The following is a 24,243-nucleotide window of genomic DNA, read 5'->3' as shown; positions in this document are numbered from 1 at the left end:
AACTGCTGTGCTGCTGAGCAAACACCTGAGACTGCTGCAGGAGCCCTTTCCATGCAGAGAATCTGCCTGCAAGGGCAATGCAAGCCACTCTCACAGTCCCTGTGGCTGAAGGAGGACAGATTGGCCGGGTCACAGGGTGACAGAGGTGCTACCAGAACACACCTTGAAAGATGTCCCTCTCCTGAATCTGGATCCTCCTGTGACCTTCTAAACTGATTTTCTTGTCTGATAAATGACTTGCATCGTTTGCCTTGCTAGGAGCAACAATTAAGGTGCCAAAGTGCATGGCATTTATTTGCCAGGACATGGTTTATGGTGCTTCTTGTGCCAGTATAATACTTTTTAGCAACCTCTCTGGTTCCCCACAGAATTCTGAAGCAATTCAAGGATGGACAGACAAAATGAAGGAAAGGCAAAACTAGTGAGGATCTATGACTCTTTCAACAGCATTTTGTGAACAAATTACAACAGCCCATTTGTAGGAGTTCAACAAGTTTTCTCTCTCATTCTTTATGATTTTTAGTAGAGGAGCTAAAACGGGCAGCAGAGCCATCAAATGCTCCTGAAACAACCCCACAAAATTATGTGTGGGCACAAAAAGCAGGACCATCTCACTAGAAAAACAGAAGGATTCCATTACTGCAGGCTGGTCTTGCAGGCGCCTTGGAAATGGGGACAAGAGAGCTGCAAACCCTGCAGATAATGTGTTGGGAAGTGATACAAACATTGATCATGAGAAAAATAATTAATGGCAAAGGAAGTGCCCTGGAGACAGCAAAAACCACCAAAAAATCCCTCTGCTTTTTGTGCCGCTAATAATCATGAAGTTATTCATATTTCTCACTGGCATTGTCATTAATGAAAATAGACAGGACACAGGTTTTCAGCACAAATGTGGTTTCAAAGCAGCCCACGTGCTGGGTTCTGCAACTGCAGCTCATTCTGCAGTTCCTGTTCGTGGGGAACTTCTGCATCTGCCCACCTACACAAATATACACCTGCATGCTGGGGTGGTAACTCTGATTAGGATCTCTACTTCAGCAGCAGCATCTTTGTTCTTGCAGTGCACAGCCCTGTGAATCCATCCTCCCTGCAGAGTCTGGGAGAAGCAAAAAAAATTATAGAAGCTCCTTCCAAGCTGATCTGCTTAGGTCATCAGAAACTCTCCAGGGAGTCTAGGTGTCTGCTTTACACCTGGACTGCTAAGCTTCAAAGTGACTGAGATGCAGCTCTGGCTGTTTTATGACATTCCCGCCTGTCAAAAGCCATTTCAAGGTGGGTGATGCCTGAGAACTCGGTGAGTGGCCTACAATTTGTGATCTGCAGCATGTAAGAGGATAGGTGGGAACAGCAGGGACTGTTTGGGTGGTGCAGTGGGTGGGAAATCATGCCCTGGTAGCTCACAATGGGCATTTTCCCCAGAGGAAGCCTGCACAGCCTTACACCCAGTGATCTTAGGCAGGAATTGTGCCAATGAGAAGGCGTATCTTCTCTGGTATAGAAGGAGGAAAGTATTATCCAAGAGGCTGACTCTTGCTGGCAGACAAAACTAAACAAAAAAAACCCCCAAAACCCTAAAAACCAAACACCAAAAAAAAACAAACCCAAAAAACCTAACAAAACAACATCCCCCCCAAAAAAACCCCAAAAAACCCCAACAAAACAAAAGCCCCCAAAAAACCCAAAGAAAAGTGAATGTGAGGGAAAAACTGTATTATTTCAAAGGACAAGCAGAACAGCTGGGTAGTGACTGGGACACAGGCAAAGAGATGGTAGGAAGGAAAAAGTGACTGGGAATTTTAATCTGAAATACCACTCTGCAAGCTGGAAGAGTACAGTGTGCTCCCTGCATTTGGGAAAACCCGATTTAGGAGTAGTGTTTAAAATATTTGGGCATTAATCTTATGAAGAAAAAACAGCATCAAGGCCCTGTCCATCTGAACAGACAGTGCCTGACTGAGACGAGTGCTCAGCAAGTGGAGACATTTTCTAATAGCAGGATTCATGTGGGATGTGTGAGAAGGCTTATGGATGATGCTTTCCTTGATGGCAAACAATCAAGCAATTCATTTCACTGATCAACAGACACAGCAACACATACATTTAGAGATTTAGGTCTCTCCAGAGCCAGGGCTCTGTGAAAGCACCAGCCCCGTGGAGCTGTGTTCTTGCACCACTCTGAACAGATTCAATCCAGCCTCATGACCTGAAATGGAGCTCATCTCTCCTATTCCCAAATGTGCATAAAACTGTGCTTTGAAACCCTGCTCTGTTGCATTTCTTCTGTGCCTAGTAAATAAAATGCTTGTGATTCTGTGTGCTGCTCCTGCAAGTGGTGTTCTCTCAGACACTTTTACTAACATATTGACTAGTCTGATACTAGACACTATAATCACAATATCATGAGTCAGAAGCACGAGACATGCTAGCTGGGCAGGCTGTGTATTACTGTGCAGCCAGGAGAAAAGCAAAAATTGAAGTTAAAGAGCCTTGCCTCTGAAGTCAGCTTGTCAAACATATGATTAAGCCTTTCCTGCCTTTTGAGCAAGGCATTGAGAATAGGCTAATTACCCTGAGCCAAAGAAATAGGCATTTTATAGTGGCCTTGAAATAATAAATTCCTGGTTTGCAAATACTTCCAGCATGCAGGAAAGTCAGGGACTGATAACAACAGCTTGAGTTAAGCTTAGTGTGGGCAGGTGTTATGCAAGCTGCCCTCACACAGCTGTGTTAAAACAAGTCATTCATGACCTGGCATAGCCCTGTTATTCAGCTCCTGGCTCTTCCAGCAGCCACATAATACACTTACATTTTGATCTGCACATCTGTGAGGATCCAGCAGCTCTGCCACTGCATCCTTGTTCTGATGCTTAACCCTTCTGCTACTTCAGACTAGGGATTTTAATGTAGTTGGTAACATCCTCACCCTGATCCAAAGGGACCCCTATCCTTGGGTTCACTACAAGTCCTTTATAGTTTGAACCTGGACTGACATGTCTGAGTGCAGCCCTTCCTCAAGTGGAAAAGGAGAAGAGAGATGCATCATGCTGTGGTTTGTGAACTTTGTAAATGAGAGTGAGGATGTGAGCAGCCCTACAAACACCTGTGGGCACTAAAGCTGAATTTGAATTTGGGCCTCAAGATCTGAAAGGCCAGTTCTCTAATCTGTTGTCTTGTCTCCACAATCCTGCTAACTGAAGAGCTGCTGTCATCAGCAGGCAGACTCAGTGCCACTGCTATTTTCAGCTCGGTTCCTCAGTTGGAAACATTTTCCTTCCCCCGCCACCTCTCCAGGCTTGATGTTGTCTATGAGATAACTGGCATGGAGAGACCTGCTTTTCTCCCCAGCAGCAAACACAAGAGATACAGCAGAGATTTTTATCCCCCTAGCAGACCGTACTGAGTGGATACCCAGCAAGCAGAAGGGAGCAGGCACAGAGTGAGGGTGTGACTGCTGCTCCCTTGGAGCCATGCCTGCACCAGGGTCCTGCTGCAAGCTTCCCAGGCTTCCCAAAGCACTGAAAAGGGCTGGGTGCCATTCACAGCTGTCAGCTTCCTCAGCTGCTCAGCCCTGGCTGCCAGTTTGGTTACATATGTGCCAGTTCAGCTGTGTAATGTCACCAAGACTCCCTGTGTCTGAGCTGTGCCTCAGATCTCCCGTCAGCCACAGCTCATTGCACAGCTCCACTGCACTGCCTGTGCAACAGCAGGGTCAGTGCTCCAACCCCACACTTGTGTTTAAAACAGAATACTTTTATCTTTGCCTTCCTCTGTGCTTGCTTGTGAATTGACTTAAGCAAGTGATGAACTACTCAAGCTGCCTGATAGTCTGGGGCTGGGCAAGGTGGAGGAAATGAGATTTTCTGCAGGAGAGCTCTACTAACGCACCTCCTGCATCCCTCAGTCTGTCCTGGGCCCTTGAGACTTCCTGCTCTGAGCCCTTCCCAAACAGAGCTCTTGGTCTGGGCTTCAGTATCTACCTCTCTGCGCATGAATCTTCAAGTTATAACATAAAATACATAAGGGAAGACAAAGAGATAGGTCATGATGAATAAACACTTAGACAAGGGAAAAAAAACCAACATCATACCAGAACAATTTCTGTTACAGCTGGTTCCATCACACTCTTTTAAGACATTCAGCTTACAGGATCAGTACTGAAGGTTCTACTTGTACTAAACTTTTCCTACATGTCTTCAGACTAACCACGCTCAATTGCCTTTTCTGAGGCACTGGATGACATTTTTGACACCCCATTTGGGATATTCCTTCCAACTATCACACTGCAAGAGTACAAGCTGCTATACTTGACCTGTCAGTGCACAATGAAGGTCTTGGGTATGATGAGGTGTCTAAATTGGCATTAGATTAATGTGTTTAGTCAGCTGAACCCCATCTTTACTAGTTTTGATTTCCTGTAAAAAGGAAATGCATACAACATACTTTTAATTTCTGTATATACAGTGCCAGACACACTGTGGCTTTGATCTTGGCTGACATTACTGTAATAAAACTGGTTCTCATCCCCAGCAGTTGTTTCTAACTCAAAACACATGCTTCATGTCCCTCAGCTACCGTTCCTGAGCACCACAGCCCCTCTCCTGACAGCTCTACATACCACATCAAAACAATGCTCAGGATTTCAGCTATCAGTCCTGCTCACCAGTGCTTTCTTCTCATTTGAAGAAATGAGAAGAGGCTCTTGAGAAGAGGCTCTTGAGACTACATCTGCAATGGTGACTTACTTTAAAACACTGACCATGGGCCATTCTCACTGACTTCAGCAGGAACTGCTGAATACTCCACAGTTTTTAAAACCACTTTATAAGTGTCCTTGCAAAGATTTAAGAGCACACTTTTGTCATTTGCTTAAAAAACGAAATAAGAAATGGCCTTGCTCTATGAATACTCAGCTTGAAGGTTTGTGGCATTTCTTCCAAAACTTTTCTGTGGAGATGCTGGTATCAAATGCTTTCTATGCCTCTCTCACCATGGGAAATAAAGCAATTAATCAGAAGGTATGGCAAAGGCATCTTTTCCACAGAGTAATGTCCTCTCCTGAGGAGTAGAACCAGTGTCAATGGATTAATCTTGACAGCTTCAAGAAACACTTGCCAGCAGGGCAGGTAGAGATAAAACTATTTGCACAAATGGGTCTTTGCCAGCTATATAAACAATGGATTCCCTCTAAAGCCTTACCTGCAAAGATATTTCTATGTAACAAACTGGTACTATAAGAGAATTCCTACATCAGCACAAGTCTCTCTTCTAGCAGGGAAAACAGAGGTGTTATCTCCCCAGTCAGTCTTTGCTAGGGAAATAGCTTTTATAGTGGATAAACTTAACGCCCTATCAACATTAATGTCAGTCTCTCTATGCTATAGCTGGTCACACCCCACTGCTCCAGCAGCTCTCAATATAAAGTTCTTTGTGCTTCAGGACACAGGAACCAGGGAAAGGAGGTATTGGAAGAACCTGTGAGTAGAACAAGTCAAGCCAAATTCTCAGCTGCAAGAGAGCAAGAGCACTGTAGATCACCATAAAACTTTTTCAGTCAGAGAGGATATTACAGGAAGAGGTTGTTTCCCAAGATGTAAACTACAGTAACCTGGAAGCTTATCTAATTGCTGTAAGCTTTGGTGCCTGCAAGGAGCAAGAAGAAAAAAATGTGCCTGTGGGCAAGAATTAGCACAGTTTGGGAGTTTAGTCTCCATACTGGCTTCCATTCTCCCATGCAGAAGTGGCACAGAGATTTGATGCTCATCACAGTCACCCTCTCAGGATCAGCCAATTATCTCAGAGCTGCTCACTCAATGAGCTGGCTGATGGAGTCAGGCACATGCCTGAATTTAGCCCACCTTCCCAAAGTGGGGGAATTTCCCTGATTTCTAGAAACACTTTTTCCTCTTCACCAATTTATATCAGGCCTTCTGATGCTCTGTTGGAACAAATTACTGCTGAATTATAGGTTATTGCATTGGCCACAGCTTTGTCCTGAATACCAGCAGCTTCTTCTTTTGCTCTTTGTTCAAACAAAGGAAACATTGTTTTCTCCACTGTGCTTTGACAGAAAATGCAGGCTTGAGCTAAACTGCTTTAGCATCTTGTTGGGTTAGGTGGGATTTACCTCCCTAGCAGTAACTTACCAGCAGAGAAGGAAGGGGAAGAAGACGGTTTTCAAATGGTTGCTTGCTTTTTGTTTTATGTTCAAATCTTCCTTTGAGACAGAAAGAAAGAAAAACTGGGAAGTTGTGAAATCTACAGGACAATGAACCTAAAAGCTGCTTTTGCTAAAGGCTGGGTTATTAAATTATATTGCTGACAAAAACCAGAAAACCAGACCTTTGGAGTGAACCATCCATACATTCAGGGGAACAAAAAAACTCTTGTATTTCTTACAATGATTGGTATGATTACTGTGAATTGTCAGAGAAGGAAAATAGTTCAAAACCACCCTGATGAAACTTGGAAATGCCTTATATGATGCAATCCAGGATCAAAATTCTGCTCTGTCTGCTCTAGAGGGCAGAAAATGGTGTGAGAGCCTGTGCCACTGGCACTGTGGGGGTGGGTGATCATGAGAATATGATTTAGCTTTGCTATGTCTTTTTTTAATTGGACAAAGGAGTCCAGAAAAAGATTTCACCCCTCTCCAAATATCACCCTGCATACACATATTTCAAGAAAACAATGTTGTAGCTGAAGCATTTTAAAGCATAATTTAAACCCTCAAGTTTTAAATTTCACTTTGTTGAGAAGACTAACTTTTTTTCCCCAAGTATTTCCTCTTGGAAATGGAGAAAGACAGAACAATCAAGGATAAGGATCTACTGCTTCCTTGTTTTTGCACTCACAAAAAAAAAAAAAGAAAAAAGAAAGAAAAAAAGAAAGATGGCAACATATTAAGAGAGTCAGGAAGAAAATCTATAAATCTATTCTCGGTTTGATTTTATTCTAATAGGGAAAAATCAAATGTTGACATCATAGTTTTGTTGACATTGATGGAAATGTGGAAGAAGAATCACCCTAAATGATCTTTTTTTTTTTGTTACTTGTGCTGCACAGAAATTATAAAATGAAAATGATGCTTGGAAATGGCAGCTTTACTTTCACCTACATCACTGAGATCATTGCCCTGTGTACTCTGCTACCACAACTACCTGTAGGGTCACTATAAAGCCTCACAAATGCTCTTAAAAAAAAAAAAATTCCTGACGCGTATAGCTTTTCCTTTTTAGGATATCAGAGTTTACCTGGATCTGACCACACATTTATTTCAGTATAGTTATGTATAGTTGTGTCTGGCAGTTGTGTCTGGCATGAATGGGAACCACATGCTTGTAATGACTGTGGATCCCATTCATGCCAGACACAACTGCATTTTAGCCAGTGGAATGCTGCACTGGGCAAACAGTGCTCAGTGGAGTGCCCAGTGCTGTAAGTGATTTCAGGCCCCAGATACCTCACACTCTCCCTTTGGTGGATGCCAGCTACACAATACTCAAGTGATGTGTGAGCACTGAGAAGCCTGTGTGCTCCAAGACCTCACACTGGGCAACCTTTTAGAGTGCTGACATGAGCATGTTTTGTTATTGACCTTGGATGAAACTGATTGGGGCCCAAGTCCTTACCCAGGCAAAATCCCCAGGAATTTCAGTACAAATTTTGCCTGAGGACTGTAGGAGTGATTCAGCCTAATGTGAGAACTAATGTCCTGGAAGCTTTTTCTAGGCAGCATCCTAATTATAGACTCAAGCTTGACATCTGTAGCACAAACCCTTGCTGCATTTTGCAACCTGAGCTGCTCTGTGAAGAGCCACACAACAAAAACAAAGCTGACTTATCATTCAGAAAGGCCTTTCATTAGGTGTCCTCAAACTCTGGTATTTAAATTAAGAGCAGTGTATGAGCTGCTTCAAAAGATGACAAGGTAGGAGAATGCCACTGGGTTTATATTCTATTGGGCACAGCACACAGCTGGCAGCTGCTGTCACTCCTGTCCAAACAAACCATATGTTGGAACCTCTGCACATTAATACATGGATTTGTTTTCCCCTAGAACAACCTGTTGGCACAGTATACACTTCTTTTGTCCCTCTGTCTCCAGGTGAAAGAGAATAGATCTATCCCAGTTACTAAACTTGTGAAGTACCTATCAGGTGCCCTTGTGAAATGCCTACAAATTGTTGGCACTGCAGCTCATCTCTTCTGGGTTACCAGATGATTATTTTCCACATCAGTGGACAATGATAAAAGTAGAAGAGATTGTGCTTTCTTCCTCTTTAGATGAGGTGTTGACAGATAATAAATCATTTTACAAGACTGGCATTGATTTCCTTGTATTCGGATATGGAAAGCAAAATGCAACCATGTTCTATGATGCCTTTCTCAAGCCACCCACTGGTATTGGAAAAATTCAATTAATAAGGGTTTCATTTTCCAGCCTGTGCCTCTTAGAGCTTTTGTTTAGATGATCTTAAATTCCATGCAAGCTCCATGTGGAATTTTTAAAATTGCTTTTTGACAATATCTGTACCTGCCTGTCAAGGGGTGGTTGTCCATGTCCTTCCATGTGTATGTAAAATACATCAGGACAGATTCTGTGGATGAAACTAGAATAATGCAGGATGAACTAATTTGCTGTTGGCAGACAAGTTCAAGTATTCTGTGCTAAACAGAAATTAACTCAGAACAGCCTCTCTTTGCTCATACAGTAAGAAGACGGGTTTTAAGGCAGTGAGGGTCAAGAATGAATGTAAAATAGTTATCTTTTAAATATCCACTCATTTTCCCCTCTGCATCTTCCATGGTGATTCCCAGCTGTGCACTTGCCCATTAAATTTCATTGCAGAAGATGGACCAAGAGTATTTTAGGCCACTCTGAAATTTTAGCTTGTAACCCAGTCTTTGAAAATCCTTCCTACCTTAGACATTATCCCAGAGCACCATGATATTTTATTTCAGGCTGAAAGTAATAAGCCACTAAAGTCAGAACACTAAACACATGATTTGGAGGCCACTGAACAGGCTGACACATGAAATTATGAATTATGACATATGAAATTACTAAAAATACAAATTGAACAAATGTACAAATTGAAGTTGGTGTTCTTTTACCTTTGTCTCATGACTAGATCTGTACACAAAACTCTTTCTATCAAACAGGTCCACATCACTAACTTTCCCAAAGGGTTGCACAGAATTTAGTGACAGCTTTCATTCCAGTCTGTGGAGGGTATTTTGTACATAACCTCACTGAAATCAACATAGTCTCCTTGTGGTGCATAAATTCACTGTGCAAAAGGAAGTCAAGTCAACAGGAATTGGATAGATAAATCCTAAAATGCCTGGTCTTTTAGGGACAGGTGGTCATGCTTTTTTCCCTGTTACTTAATAGAGTCAAACTACTATTGGAGTTCTTGGGAATAAAGCCCTGTTTGGGCTGAAATTACTGAGGTTTCTATTTTTAGAGTTCTAAAACTCTTCCCCTTCTATTTAAACTACCATCTCTCCTGTTCTCATTTATGGCCTGATGTGCAGAAGCAGGAATTGTTCCCATGAAAGACACAGATTTTCCAAAAGCTGTAATGGTCTAAGAAGTACCAATTTATTTTGAAATTTTGCTTTTCCTGCTGAAAATTTCTTCTTTGTCTCAAAATAATTTTTTTTCCAGGAAAGACTCTCCTAAACCTGTGATTAAATGCAGTCTCTAATTCCCAGTTATGGAGATGTTCAAAACTAACAGTGGTTGAAAGAGTGAGACAAAACCTATAGTCCACCAAAAAGTTAGGTTGTCATTGACTCCTTAGAGGCAGCAAACTCAGATGTTAATGAACATTTCCAAAGGTCACTAAGGCACTACAGCAATGCTCTGAAGGTGAAGATTGAGGACTATTTCTTTTTAAACTGATTAATTTTTAATATAAATTTTAAAACCTGCCTGTATGTCTGTACTTTTTGTCTTCAGTTGTGCACTATTCCCACTTCAATATAGGCATAAATCTGCATGTACAGACACACACTTTTCATTATTTAATGTACCACCTGAAATATTATATGATTTTGATAGGCAACACATTGATTTGTACTGGGTTTTTTTCTGCTGCGCTACACGAAAACTTGATTATCTACAGCCATCAGTTCCATTACAATAGGGCCTTGAAGAATGATAAGACTTTTAATTTTAGTAGGGTAAGCTACTTGCAAATCGGTTCTTGAATTTACAGTACTATGTTGGATATGACTTAACAAGCAGGATTAATTGTCTGGAATCATGGAATGCCTTTACAAACCAGTGGGGATTTTTTACTTTTAGGGACTCTGTTGACATTAGTGAGGTCAGACTCTCTCTGCACATGGTGGCACCAAATAGAACTGAAATAAAGGAAACAGAGGGAGGACAAAACCTGAGCACTCAGAAACATCAAATTAATTCATCGTGCCCATTCATAAATTAGTTGTGACCCCACTGCAGTCTGTGGAAGCTTTGCCAATCAATTTCAATAGGAGGAGAATCTGAGTTGGACTGAAGTTTCCTGCTTCTGCCCATAGCAACAGAGGCATTCCAGACCACTCTCAGGAAGGGAAAATAAAAGTGCAAATTCCCAGTAACTGTGGCAACAGGAGGGGCAGTTTTCTTTGCCATCCTGTAATTTTGAATTCAGCAGCTGTTCTGTGACATGATGTGTTTCTCCCCTCCATTAAATTAAAGCTTTCTTCCCATGTGGAAGGCACATCAGGGTAAGAGCACAGAACAAAATCATCAACACAAACAGCCCCCAGAAGCCTTTTCACATTTCCCACCTCACATCTGTCACAATGGCAAATCCATGTTTGCAAACAGCATGGAAAAACTGCCTTAAATGTGGTAATTCCTCAAAGACAGGGAATTAGCTCAGCCTGCTCTGTGATGTCTCTCAATCCATGTGAGCAACAAGTGGTGATGAGCTCCCTCAGCAAAGTGCCAAGACCTCTACTATGTAGAGAAGAACTAAAGACTGCACAGGTTGTCCAACTCTGGTTGCATTTATCTTCCTTTTTTACCCTTTCCTTCACTAAGGTGTTCTCTGTTGTAGCCTTGGACTTGGTAACTTCATTAAGGGCTGCAAACTACCAGTGAGGCTTTGGGCAAAGTTTGAGAGCCTCAGGAAAGCAGCAGTGTATGCAAAATATGAATGATGATGCCCTAAGGACTGTCACAGGCAGTTAAACCAAAAGGGGATGCAAGTGAGTTTCTCTTCCCTTCCACCTTGTGTCCTCTGTTTTACAGGAGGCAGTGCCCATGCTGACAAGTGGGCAGCACTCTCTACAAAGTTAAAGACAGAAAAATCTGCCTCTGTAGCTGCCAAGGACAAAGAAAAGATGGGAAACATATGTTCTCTGTGTTTGGGATGATTCAGTGTAGGTAGACTACCTGGGTCAGAGCCCAGATGGTGTAAACTGCTGAGTCTCAGAACTTACATTAGCTGAGTCTCTAGATTAATAAGTATTTTTTTATTTGAACTTCTAAACTATTCTGATACTCTTTATTAAAAAAAATCCAAAAAAAAAAAGCTCTCAGGAAAAAGTAAAGAAGCAAAAACTGATGTGACTTCTTTAAAGTATTGGTGTGAATCAGTGTCAGAGCTCAGGCAGGAGCACATGTCCTCTGAGCATCAGTACAACACCACTGATGCAAAGGCCACACCTGAAGTTTATTGAGCTAACACAGCAGCTTAAGGAGGTCTGAACTGCCCTGCATGCTCCAGTCATCTGTCATTTGAAATTCTCAGGGCTGATACCTCAAAAGTCAACATTAATTAGTCACTGAACAAAGTGAGCTTGAAAGGGCAGTAACAGTCAGCCATGGAGTTCAGATGCTGCGCTAGAAACAGAAGGTGATGAGCTTTGATGAGCACTTGAACAAAAGACACTGAAGGTGCACAGGAGGCAGCTGAGCTAAACATAAGAAAACAAGGAAGACATTGGAGTCTTGGTGATGTAAGCTTGGACTGAGAGTAGGTGGGATTCAAATGTCTTGGGAACACTCAAGCCAAAGGGACTTATGAGGGATTTACATCTGTGCCATCTGTCCTTCACTTTTTTTGTAAATGGCTTTTGGAAGAGAAATAATGCCATCTTTCTCTTCCAATTTAACCCTACTGGTGACTGACTGCTGGCAGGAATGCCAAAGCATTCAACCCAGGAGATAACACACCAAAAATAAACCTCACCCTAAACAAAATGCCCTGCCCTGTCACTTACTCACAGTACCTTTTCTGTGATGTTATCTTAAACTGAAACCATTACTTCTCAGCTTTTCTGACTCAGATGTGAAAGGACTAATTTTGATAAACCATGTCTTCCAAAACTCACCTTATCAAATTGACCAGGAAGAACTGACAGCAAGCTGGAGATGTGTTACCTTTCACTTCTTAATATCACCACCCACTAAAGGGGCTTGTTAGCTCAAATATGGATTGACCACACTCAACAGGTACATGCAGTGAACCCTCATCTGATTTATTCATGTATGGTATGCCACTGAGCAGCAAATTTTGGACATGATTAATATAGTTATTTTTGAATGGTTGCTGAGGTGAAAGTAAACTATATGAGCAATGAAAATACCAGCATAAAAATCAAAATAATCTGATTTGGGAAAAGTCTGAGTCACCACAGTGACTCCTTCAAGTCCAGATACCTAAGTATTGTGGGTATAACCCGATATTAATGAGCCCTTTTTTTTTGAAGAATTTCATTGTTTTGGCAGCAATAGTGGTTACTAATATTCTAAAGGTCATGAACATCTACTAAAAATCTTGTTGAAGAGAGAAAAGCACAACTTTGCCATGTCCAATTTTCCTGCTACTGGAAGATATGTTTGTGATGGGACCATCCCATAGATTTTGATTGTCTGGTAAGAAGGGTGATATCTAGGACATGTTTCATGTCTTCTCTTCCAAAATCAAACAAAGAAAATGCATATTCCCATGATGAAAGTCAAGAGTAGAGCCATTGTCCATGGGCTGTGTAAGGGTTCCAAGTCTGACATTTCCCAAGTGCACAACCAGCAATGACAACTGCTAAGTGGCTCTGAAGTTACACAGCTTGTGTTGGTAAAAGAGAAGTTGTAGAAGATTCAATAATGCTAATGAAATGTTGGGGAAGCACTGCTTTCTTCAAGGCCCTCTTTCTTCAGGATTTCTAATAAGAGATTTTTGGTGAATTTGCACTTTGTACAAACACCTTGTCAACTCCAAAAAAGAAGAGTAAGAAGTAACACCCTTAGAAGAAAAGTCTGGGAGCTTAACCCATCCTGGCAAAAGCAAGCACAAATCCACTGTTTTCAATGGAGTTACAGATGGCACCCTTAAGATACAACAGAGCTGATTTGGCCCTCCTCCCGTACTTTAACTCTCCTTTCCCTGAGAAACCTTTGCTTTCAAAGGAACCAACCATGTGCAAAAAGCCTACAACAATGAGCTTCAATTAAATAAATGAATGGACAGCACACTTGTACTTTAAAACTTTTCTCAGTAGGGGACTTTACCAGCAAGTATTGACCTTTCATCTGTTTAATTTCAGGATCTAATGCCCCTATCACAGACTAAACACTGATCTGCAGAATACCAATTATTGTACTCGTATTTCTGCTTCCCATGCTTTCCTACAAGCATTAAATTGGAATCATGTATAAGCATATTGCACGTCTCAGGAAGGAAGAACTTGTTCTTCCTTAGAAGCCACCTCAGCACTACAGCAGATGGGCACAGGCTTTGTGGCTAAAAGCACGGAGAGAGACAGAGAAAGAGAGAGAGAAAAGAAAAGAAAGTGAGAGAAGAAAGTTGCTTACTGTTTCGAGGCTTCTCCTCATCCATGCCTTCATCTTCATTTTCTGGATCAATATCTTCTGCTTGAGTTATCCAGTCTAAGTATCCCTTCAGATCCTCCTCTAGCTGCTGCTTTTCTCGAAGCTTCTGGAAATCGCCTCGAGCCTTGGCCTTTTCTCTTTCTTTGGAAAACTCCCTAGCAAGAGGGAGGGAGGGACAGGACATGGGCAGAAAGGAGGAAGAGATGGAAGAAAAACAATGGGTTAGAATGATTTCCACCAGAAAGTCTCCTCAGTCTGTGTAGCACATCCAGCTGTTTCTATTCTCTCCAGACAAACACATGTATGGACCATCCTTGCTGCGCACACACGTGTAAAACAGCTGGAGTGTCCACATATCTACCAACACTTAGGAAAAGACTGATAACCTTTTTCAAAACTTTCCTTCTCAGCATTTGATTGACAATTCAAATAAAACATATATGTGACATTTATGTACAATTTTGTGTAAAATACCAGACATTTTCTAACATTCTGTAAACACTTGATATTCTCCAAGAGTTATCTACAAATGTCTATATGAATAATGGTTAAAGATGAACTGTTTGACAATAATCTGACATCTGGAGAGTGAGCTGGTGGCTCTAATTTCTAGCCAGGTTTCAATCAGTGTTTAAGATTTTACATTTCATCACAACTAATTTGGGCTAGTTTAAGTGTAATTAATGGTACTCACAATCCTGTACACATTTAATTATGGACCATTTCCTCCACAGTACTGAAAAATATAGTTAAAAACTCAGACCTCAAAGTTTTACTGAAGAGTTTCAGCATTCGAGGCTGTTATCTAACATGAAATATATTTTTCAAATCTCACACTGGATGGACAAATACGCTAAATTATGGATAGACAAAACTAATAAATTCTGCCAGAAAGTGGACAGGGCAAAACATTTGATGATAGTTTTATGAAAGAACACTGTTGGGAACACAGACTTAAAACCGGGCATAAGAACAAGAATTTCCTGTTGCTTGGTTATGATCCTGGGTTCTTGGCTTTGTCTTCTTTTTGGCTGCAGTGCTGTTTCTTCTCCTCTTTCATCAATAATTTTTTTCAAGAAATGCTGACCTCCCTTATTTAGAGACTCATGTGGTTCTAACCCAGGTTTTAACACTTGTATTTTAAAAAGTAAGTTTAATGATTGTGAAAATTGCTGGACCAAGAGTACTTCAGCATTAAGTCTTATATCTGCTGAAGCAGATCACTACACAAGACACACACAGCAGATAATACAGGCCACTTTTTCTAGGAAAAGAGGTAAAGCCAATCTCCCCAGTGCTCTATCCATTACTGTTGCTGAAGACTGTCAGCAATGAATGGATTTAACAAAATGCTACTCCACTTGGCATTTGGTTTAGATTTGTTCCTGCAAAAGTGAATAGAAAATCTACCACTGATTTTGCTGGCATAATATTAGGATAATGAAAATCTTAGCCAAAATGTGAATTTTGTGAGTGCCACGTGACTGAGGTGGAGGTGGATTTCTAACAGTGACGGTGAGTGCTTTCCTCCTGTTGGGTTCAAAACCTGCTGAAAGACTTCCATGGACTTCACAGGCTTTGCATCAGGTTTTCAGAATTCTGAACTGTGCATGACACCAGGACTGCAGCAGGATCAAAGCAGAATGATCCCTTTATTTCTAGCCAAAATATGTGACAATGCACACCAGTGTCATGTGCACCCCTGTTATGCTGCTGAAGGTTCAAGCCTGCCTAAGTAAGTGTGGTAAGGTGGAGGTGAGGAAGAGAACCACTGGCTTCTCTGGCCTGAAGTTAGTCCACAGTCAGCTCATGGTCCAAACTCAGCCTCAAGGCATGGAAAAAACGAAAAATGACATTTTCTCATACTGGGAGTGATATTTTACTATTTACAATATAAAAGAAACAAATAAGCCCAACAATAATAATAATAAAAACTGTACAAAGATTGTTAGGAAAAAATCCATCAGTGGTGGTTATATTTTCTGCTTCAGTAACACTTTTCCCCTGGGCCTGCTACACTGCTGTATGCAAATTAATGAATTAACTCTTAAAAAAATAATCACTTAATAATCAATGTATTATTAAGCCTGTTACATCAAATTCCAACATTTCAATTTTTAGCTCATAAAGTATTATTTTAGAATCTAAAACAAATGGGTCAAATTTTGAAATGGGCTGAACCTAGAGTTTTCTGACACAATGCAAAATACTGTGATTGCTTTGTGCAAATGACCTGCAATTCCATGTCTCTTCCCTTGGTACAACGCATGACACTCCACATCTCAGATGACTCTCCAAAGAAGACAACTGGTTTAAATTGTCTTAATTTCTATGCTCTACTAACACTAAACCATTGAGAACAGGTGGCTCAGGAAATTGCCACTGCAATTCAAACCACCTCCCACGTGGGCAAATGTAGCTCACAATCAAGAGTTCTTATCAGTGGCCATTTTCCATCCCATGGCAAGGGAGCTGGTGGCCTCAGCCCAGGGTGTATTGCAGGCAGGTGCACACATTGCTGCTGCCTCCAGCACAGCTGGCAGTAAATGGTCACTGCTTGCAGCTCCAGCAGGCAGGCCAAGGACCACAGAAGCTTTTGATGGAAGTGTCATGTTCATCTAGAGTCTTCTAGTCTTTTTGCTTCCACAAAAAAGGCTGCACAATCATGGCAGGGTGAGGTCAACAAAGGCTCACACAACTAGCAAGCAATCTGTCTTTTTTCAGTGAACCCAAAACATCAGTATAAGAGTGGGTGCATCTGATTGTTTTTACCACAATTCAGTTTGTTTCACTTTGGTTTACTTCTCCCAGAAAATTATAGAAATGCCTGCCAGTGGGAACACCAGAGAGCAGAGTATTCTGGAGAGATGCTTTCTCTGTGTGGGGTTAGAGTGGGTCAAGATCATAAACACCCAGCTCTGCATTATGTGCTGTTTCAGAAGAAAATTTCTTTTTCCTATCCCAATGATGGAATTTAGGTTAGTCTTGTTGATATGATTTCTCACATTTAGAGGCGAGATGGAAAGTGAGCAAAACAGCAGAATTCTAACAGTTCAAAACTCTTGCTTACTACTCAAAGTGGAGCACAAGGCTCCAAATCTCATCCACCCTGAGAAGTACACCAAGGAGTAGGACGGGTTGGAAGAGGAGTCAGAAATTTAGGAAAAATACCTGAAAGGTCACAAAACCTGCTCAAGGAGGAGCTACAACCATAGCCAGCCTCCTGCTCACTCTGACCTCTTTCTTGGCAGTAAAAGCATCAAAAGCAGCCAACTGTGTTTTGCAGGAGCCTCTCAAGGCAGAAGAAACCCTCTGTTCTCCTGCCCTCCATTTGCCTTAGGCAACTGCTTGTTTGGCCTGTGTCCTGGGATCTGGATCAAAATATAAAGGAAATGGGACTCTATATTCTTAGGTGTACTTGTCTGAAGGTTGAACCGCCTCTGCCTTTTTTTTCCTCATTAATTAACTGAAATAGATAACAGAGATATGAACATCTCTGATCTCGAGTGACTTCTTATCACTGCTCAGAGCAATGATGTGGAATTGTTTTGCCTGGGCTTGGGGAGGTCTGCTGTGTGATCTGCTGACTGGATATTCCTTTGGAGTACATGAATTTTGTATTGTGCTCAGCCAAGTCAGGAGGAGATTACAGCTCCACATATAAATACTCTGACATGCTATTTAGGCTAGTATGTGATTAGTAAATTCACCAGGACCATGAATGGATGATATACCTGAGGAAAAACAAATTACAAAAGAGCTCTTTCAGCAGAGCAGAATCCAGCATTTCATTTTGCAGGTGCAATCAAGGTGTCTTTGTGAGTACAATTAATTACACTTATGTATTCAGAAGTGATTACCCTCCTCCCCCCAAGCTAATCTGTCATTTGTGAAGCCTACCTACACAACATGCCTGCTGAAGCTCCTGAAATAGATAAATGGGAAAAAAAATCAGAGATGCCCAGAATGGATATTCAGAGATAACCAGGAATGCTGCTTTGTATCTAGAACAGACAGGTGGATCATCAACATAGATCAGACAAATAGCAATAGCAACTCTCCAAGAAAAAAAGCTGAATCTGCAAAGTGAAGACACTTTGTAACTCAGCAGAATTTAGAACTGCTTTAGAAAGTTAATTGTTTAAGAACTGCTTATATAGACCAAAGAAAATTTGGAAAATTTCTCCCATAATTTCTGTGTTTTTTCATGGATGCAAATTCTCAAGTTTCTTTTTACTTTTCTCCAGTTGGGGACATTTTTGCAGAAACAGTGCAGCTGTCATAACACTGTGAAGACAGCCAGAAAGAGTGACTCACAGCTTAAACAAGGTGAACTTCATCTTTGATTTCAGTTCCCTCTACAGACTGTTTCCATCTCCTACCACTAACTGTGGTGGTTTAGCTGCAGTATGGCAGGAGGTGGAACATTTAGGCCTCAAAAGACTTTTTTGAGTTGAAAATGAAAGAGAGAGGAAACTAAATTATTAATTATTCACAGGTAAAAATCCAAGTGCAGGTAAATTGAATCAGCAGTGCTTGAATACTATGCACTCCCCATGGCTGGGCTCACAGGCACTTTTTATCCAATCAGATACCACATAATCTTTAACAAGATTTCTATAGGGTCCTTGAGCACACCTGTGATAGATCAGATCCCTTTCCCTGTCAGCTGATCATTCCCCACTAGTGCTGACATCCTTACCTGCTGGGCAGAGTATCCACCTGGAGGAATGAGGAGTTTGTGTTTCAAAGCTGTACCAGGGCATCACTCTCCAGATATGCAAACACAGACTATTGCCCAACACTTCATTACCGAGGATTTTCTCCACACTTCCATTATGGTGTGGAAACCCTTCTACTTGCAGCAGCTGTCACAGTGGCTTCTCCTTCAATGGAGTCATGAAGATAGAAATAATACCTCCTTCTGACCTTCTATTACCTGTCTCTTTGCCTGTCTCCATGGCCAAAGGTGGATCTTTTTCCACAGTCCCACTGCTGCCCTTCCTATCTTGTTGGCCCAAGTACCGAGGACATATTTCTATGAGGCATCAAGTCCTCTCTCCTGCTCAGAGATCATTTTCCCTCTCTTTTGATCAAAAGACAAAGGACTTCAGGGGTGCCTGCACAGGCAACCGGTACAGGCCTTAATGAAACTAATTTAGAGCTCATCAAAGGAGGAAGGATGGTAGAAACAAAAAGAGGATACATAAAAATCCTCATACCATATTTATCCATGTACACAGAATGTCTGTAGCCCCCATTCATGCCCAAATATGGAACTAGAAGCCTAATCCTAGAAGATTTTTTTTTTTAATCTTTCAAGGAATGTTTGCTGGCTTGATTCCTTAAATTATGTGTCTCCCCAGGGGCAGTAAAGTTTTTAAGTACTGGGGACAATACCCATTGTTTTTAATCAAAGCTACTAAAATGATGCTTTGCAGTGAGGGTTGTACTGCAGAACTGAAACACAGCTAAATATCTGGATGTCTTAAAAATGCTTAAACACTAAAAGGACTTCTGCTTCTCTGTTCATCCTTGGAAAAGGTCAGAGGGAAATGATCTTTTCTCCCTGCATCATGCCAAGTTTGCAATCTGCACAATAGAGAAGATGGGCTTACTGAAGAAGAAACGTGCCCAAGACTCTCTCCAGGGAAAATAGTCTCCTGGTAGGCTGTGCTTCAGATGTTCTAAACAATGTGAAAATTTCTCCTGTGAGAAGACATAATTTGGCAGGAATCTCATCCTACAGATGTAAAGGGATTTGTCTCATGCTCTCATTCCTCCTTCAATCTTACTGACTCTTCCAGAAATTCTACTATAATCTCCTTCTATGGTGCATGGATTGCTTTGCCCACATGGGAGCACAGCGCTGTCCTCTCCCCACAGTGTACAGGTAGAGGAATGTGTTACAGACAAAAAAATTGTCTTATATTCTTTTGATTTAGTCCAAAGACTCCTTCTGTGATACTAAGAATGCTGTATTTTGCTATTGGCACAGCAATAGCCTAGGCCTTCTCTTAAGGTTCTTGAGATCAACCCGCCACTGACCGTTGTTTTGGTAACCAGAGAGTAGGAATAGAAATACAGATTTTTAAAAATAAACAATAATAAAACATTTTCCTGGTACTGCTTACCCGCTAAGTACACCGAGAACCAAGTTAAGTACAAAAAATGACCCTATGATGATTAGTGTAACAAAATAGATCCAGGGCCAGTCCCTTCCTATGGCATCATTGACCTGGAAGAGTGGAATGATAATTAGTGAGACAAGCTCAGATTCTGAGCACTGCAAGGCTCCAGCCAAAGAGATCCCAAGTCACCAGCAGTAAGGTTCTTCAATAGCCAGTTTTCTAGAAATTTATGACAGGTTGACATAAATAATTTTGAAGGCCCCGAGGTTGAATTTCTCTGTCAGGGAATAACACCGCTTTTGTTACCTGCATTGTTATTTGCAATATTTGAACATTTTGTCAAAGTATTTCAGAGCTGATGTGAAGCTTCCTTGGATTCAGATTTTTAATCCCTCTGAAAGAATCCTGGTGACAGGGAAGAACCCTTATTATGGAGTCTTGCCCTGTAGCATTGGAAAAAGGACACCAAAACTGTCAGCTTACCCGCTCAACACACCAAGAACCAGATTTAGAACGAAAAAGGATCCAAAGATGACCAGACTGACAAAATACACCCATGGTAACTCATAGCCCATAGCGTCCTGCATCTGGAAAGACGAAGGAAAGTTAGAAGACAGAGAGGGAAAGCAGAAATGATTAGGCAAAGGAACAGATGGAAAGGTTTGTAAATAGAGCCTGTGGTTGGTTTATACATAATCATACCAAGTGTTTCTGTTTGTTCTTTCTGATGTGACCACTCCTTTGACTGGTTTTTTTTCTGATCTATTTCCTCATTGACGTATTATTAGTCAGTGACTATTACAGCCTAAGATATAACAACGCGCCCTACTGGCACTTTCTTGGATGCTCAAAATTGTGGATTTACTTTTTGGAATTTACTTAAAACACCTCCAAGGGTCCACCCCATGAATTCTAAACTTGGCTGCTCACATATATGACTCTCTGTTGCCAGGGAAAATACTTCTAGTTTTTGGTAGGCATTGCCACAGTGTGCTGTCAGATCACATTTACTTCCCACGTGCAGCACAGGTACCTCAGGGAGGAGCAGGTGGGAACTGGGAAAATACTGATCTTTCTGTGTAAATCTTCACAGTTTACCACAGTGAGGGCAGCAGCTTTGTTCTTTCCAGGAAGGTCTTTTCAAGGCCCACCATGTTCTGACCTGGCCAAGTGTTTCCTAAAGCTTCCTTACAAGCTTCGTTCTCTTGTCTTGAAGGATGATTCACTTACCAAAACACAATTCCTACACAACAGAATACTAAGAGAATCTGAGAGTGTAAACTGAATGACATGGATTTCACACTACTTTAAGCATCTCCACATGAGGCAGGCAGAATTATCTTAGCACCAGAACCTGTATTATACGAGGTCCAGTTCTAGCCCACAATAAGATCTTGTATATATTCTAAAAGCATCTAGTACATAAACGCTATTTCATCTTGAAGTCTCCTTCAAAGTTCAAAATTTTGGAAAGTTGCTGGATATCTTAATCGAATCTCACTTTCATAATGGTATCAAAAATACCAGAGTCCCTTCTTTACTCTTCATAAACAATTATCTTTGAATCCAGAAATAGCATCATTAAAGAAACAGATGGCGGTTAACATTTTCAGGAGCACTAAATTGATTTATGAACATAAATTGCAGAATTTAAAGTACCTGAAAGCATAAAGAAATCTACATTCCTTTGTTTTCCACTCTTTTGAAAATTTTGTCTTCTCTTTCCAGGAAAATGCTCTTTCCTTTGCAACCTAAACATTTGTTGGAATCACAGGAGAAATATCCTTCCATACATGGGCAATGAGACACACTTCAGGGGAGGTAATTTCACTCAAGATTCATAACAACTTAGGAAAGGAATTTCAGACCTTCAATAAGACAAGGCAGGAGAGTAACGCTAATATAATCAGTTCTTTGTGGATGGAATCCCATTATCCATTTTCTTCCAAAGTAGAGTCACTTAAGTTCTTGTCTGGAAATAGTCCACAGTAAATGGACTGATCTAGAACTCCATCTCCTTCAGCTGTGACTGAACTGAAGTAGACTCATTGAAAAATAACCTCAAAATCTGCCTCTGTGAAAACAGTTCACAGGATCTCCTTCCTCACAGGATAAATACATTTGGTGGGCAGAAGAGTACCTGAGATGCTAACATTCCCTAAGCATAACATACTTCTTCCCTTTTAATAATTTGGCAGGATTTTTCAGTTAGTTTATAAATCATACTAATTACTATTTATGCTTGCAAGCCACATTTCATCCCATGGGACCAAAAAGTAGCACCCCTGGGGTCTGCTGCACATCAGGGCTTTAATGAGAACAAAGCATCCTCAAGTATAAAGATGGAAGCAAAAACTCACCTGAGATCCCAGCTGGGAAACCAGGAAGGCAAAATGTAAATGCCCAAGTTGGAATTAAGTAAAGAAATGAGATTTAACACCCTCTCTCTCCTATAAAGAACACCAATATCTATTTAAAGCAATCTGCACAAACAATCAGTATGGATGACATTGAAAAACTACCATAAGAATTTGCCACTGTGGGCACATTGATGAATTGACATCCCTCTAATTATGATAGATGGTGATAAAAAAGCCTGAGCTGCATGGTATTTATCTATCATCAGTTTGGGATTTTTTGTCAGCTGGAAAAGTAGAACTTCTCAAAGCTGTGGTACAAGAGAAATGTAAAGAGCAAAAGCCAGGGCGTCAGGTACAGAGGTCATATTCATGTCAGGAGAAGGTCAAACCTTCATTGGCATGAAGAAATTTCCAGATGGCAAGAAGTTCCACCATGTCCTGGTAAAGTATATAACTAGAATATAGTGTACTCTGTTATTCCCAATGCCTGCACAATTGCATAACAATTGTACCAGCTAGCATCAGCACAAATTAGTCCTGTAAAGCAGACCTGCATTCTGGTACACAGAGCATTTGGGACTTCTCAGACTGAAAATTTCAGAGGTCAGCTTTTTATCTCCTTTCTATTGCACATTTATATACATAACAGAGAAGCTGAGGGGCAGAGACAGCAAGAGCTTCTCAAGCAGAGAGAAACTGCCAGTATTTGGCAGACAGCTGAGTCTGTCTCTCTTGCTGGACTTCCCTACATTTGGTGCTCTCATGTCTTTTTTTCGCTTGTAGCATGTGAGATTATTCCATTATTATGAGGTGAGATTATTCCTGTGGGAATAATGTCACCCACAGGTGACAGGAATGTATGTTATATGATCATATAATGTTAAGTGTTTGTTAAATTATGTTAAAGCCTCTCTGCAATAAGGAAAGAGTACACTGTGAGCTTACACTGTGAGCTCCTGAAAAACAGCTGCAGGAGAAATGCAGAGAAATAGGTTGTTTGGTGAAAGCTGGGGGGAAAAGAATAGGAATAGACTTACTCAAAACAGTACCAGCAAGGCCAGAAGTGTTTCCTTCTGCACCCTCCTGAGTGCAGAAAATGAAGTCTGCAAGATATATTTTGTACTGTTACCCCCAGAAAACAGGAAGCGACTCACTTATAGGTTACCTCTCCAGGATGAGCAACTCCTGGTACACAGCTCAGTTTTGCAGGTGCCTGAGTGCAACACTTCTCCCTGAGTGTTTACTACTAACCCTAGGAATCCAACAGAAAAGGTAGATCATCTTCTAAATTCACAGTTCTAAACAAAGACTATAATACCAACCAGTTGAGGTCCAAATTATAACTTTCAGTCCAGGTGATTGCAACCTGATGCCAACTTAAGCATGTGTGGAACAATAGTTACATCAGCTGGAAGCTCGGAATGAGTGGGAAGCTGCAGATTGTCATTTATGGAAATAATTCTGCTTTCTGAGTCAAACTGCCCAACCTCTCACAGCTCACATCTCAACACTTACATGTCACTACTCTCAACAGTGAGGAAGCTGGCACATTTCAGAGCATTCATGCATCATCTCTCAGAGAGCTTGGAGATAAGGATTCCTTCTCATTATTATTTCCTACATAGTCTCTCTGGCACTGTGGGGACATCATTTGGCTCATTATGCCTCCGCTTTCCAATCTGCAAAGTGGGAAACTACCCCTGCCTCACTGGATACTGTCAAAGAAACCACTCAGTTTCATGACAAAGAGTTCATTTCAGCATATCCAAGGTCTGCTGGAAGAGCTCCATCTTTGCCAAGCACCCTTAACTGCTCTCATGCCTGAGCATTTCAGCAAAGGTTTTTCTCTCAATGGTACAGGTAATCACCTAGAAATAACACCAGGGTTTTTAATTCTGTA

The 24,243-nt window shown here is 41.2% G+C and overlaps 1 protein-coding gene across 1 annotated transcript in view; it reads right to left on the bottom strand.

Moving 5' to 3' along the window:
- The window catches only part of CACNA1C (calcium voltage-gated channel subunit alpha1 C), a 416,820-nt gene that overhangs the window by 125,631 nt on the left and 266,946 nt on the right, over positions 1-24,243 (bottom strand). Inside the window, exons 8-9 of the mRNA XM_054514808.1 lie at positions 20,467-20,570; positions 13,835-14,007 (exon numbers count right to left, since the gene is read on the bottom strand). Coding sequence (XP_054370783.1) covers positions 13,835-14,007; positions 20,467-20,570 — 277 coding nt within the window. The remainder of the gene's footprint in view (positions 1-13,834; positions 14,008-20,466; positions 20,571-24,243) is intronic.

This window comes from Molothrus ater, chromosome 5 (assembly GCF_012460135.2).
Source record: "Molothrus ater isolate BHLD 08-10-18 breed brown headed cowbird chromosome 5, BPBGC_Mater_1.1, whole genome shotgun sequence".
Classification (NCBI taxonomy): Eukaryota; Metazoa; Chordata; class Aves; order Passeriformes; family Icteridae; genus Molothrus; species Molothrus ater.
The sequence above is the reverse complement of the archived record's forward strand: the minus strand, read 5'-3'. Positions and strand labels throughout refer to the sequence as shown.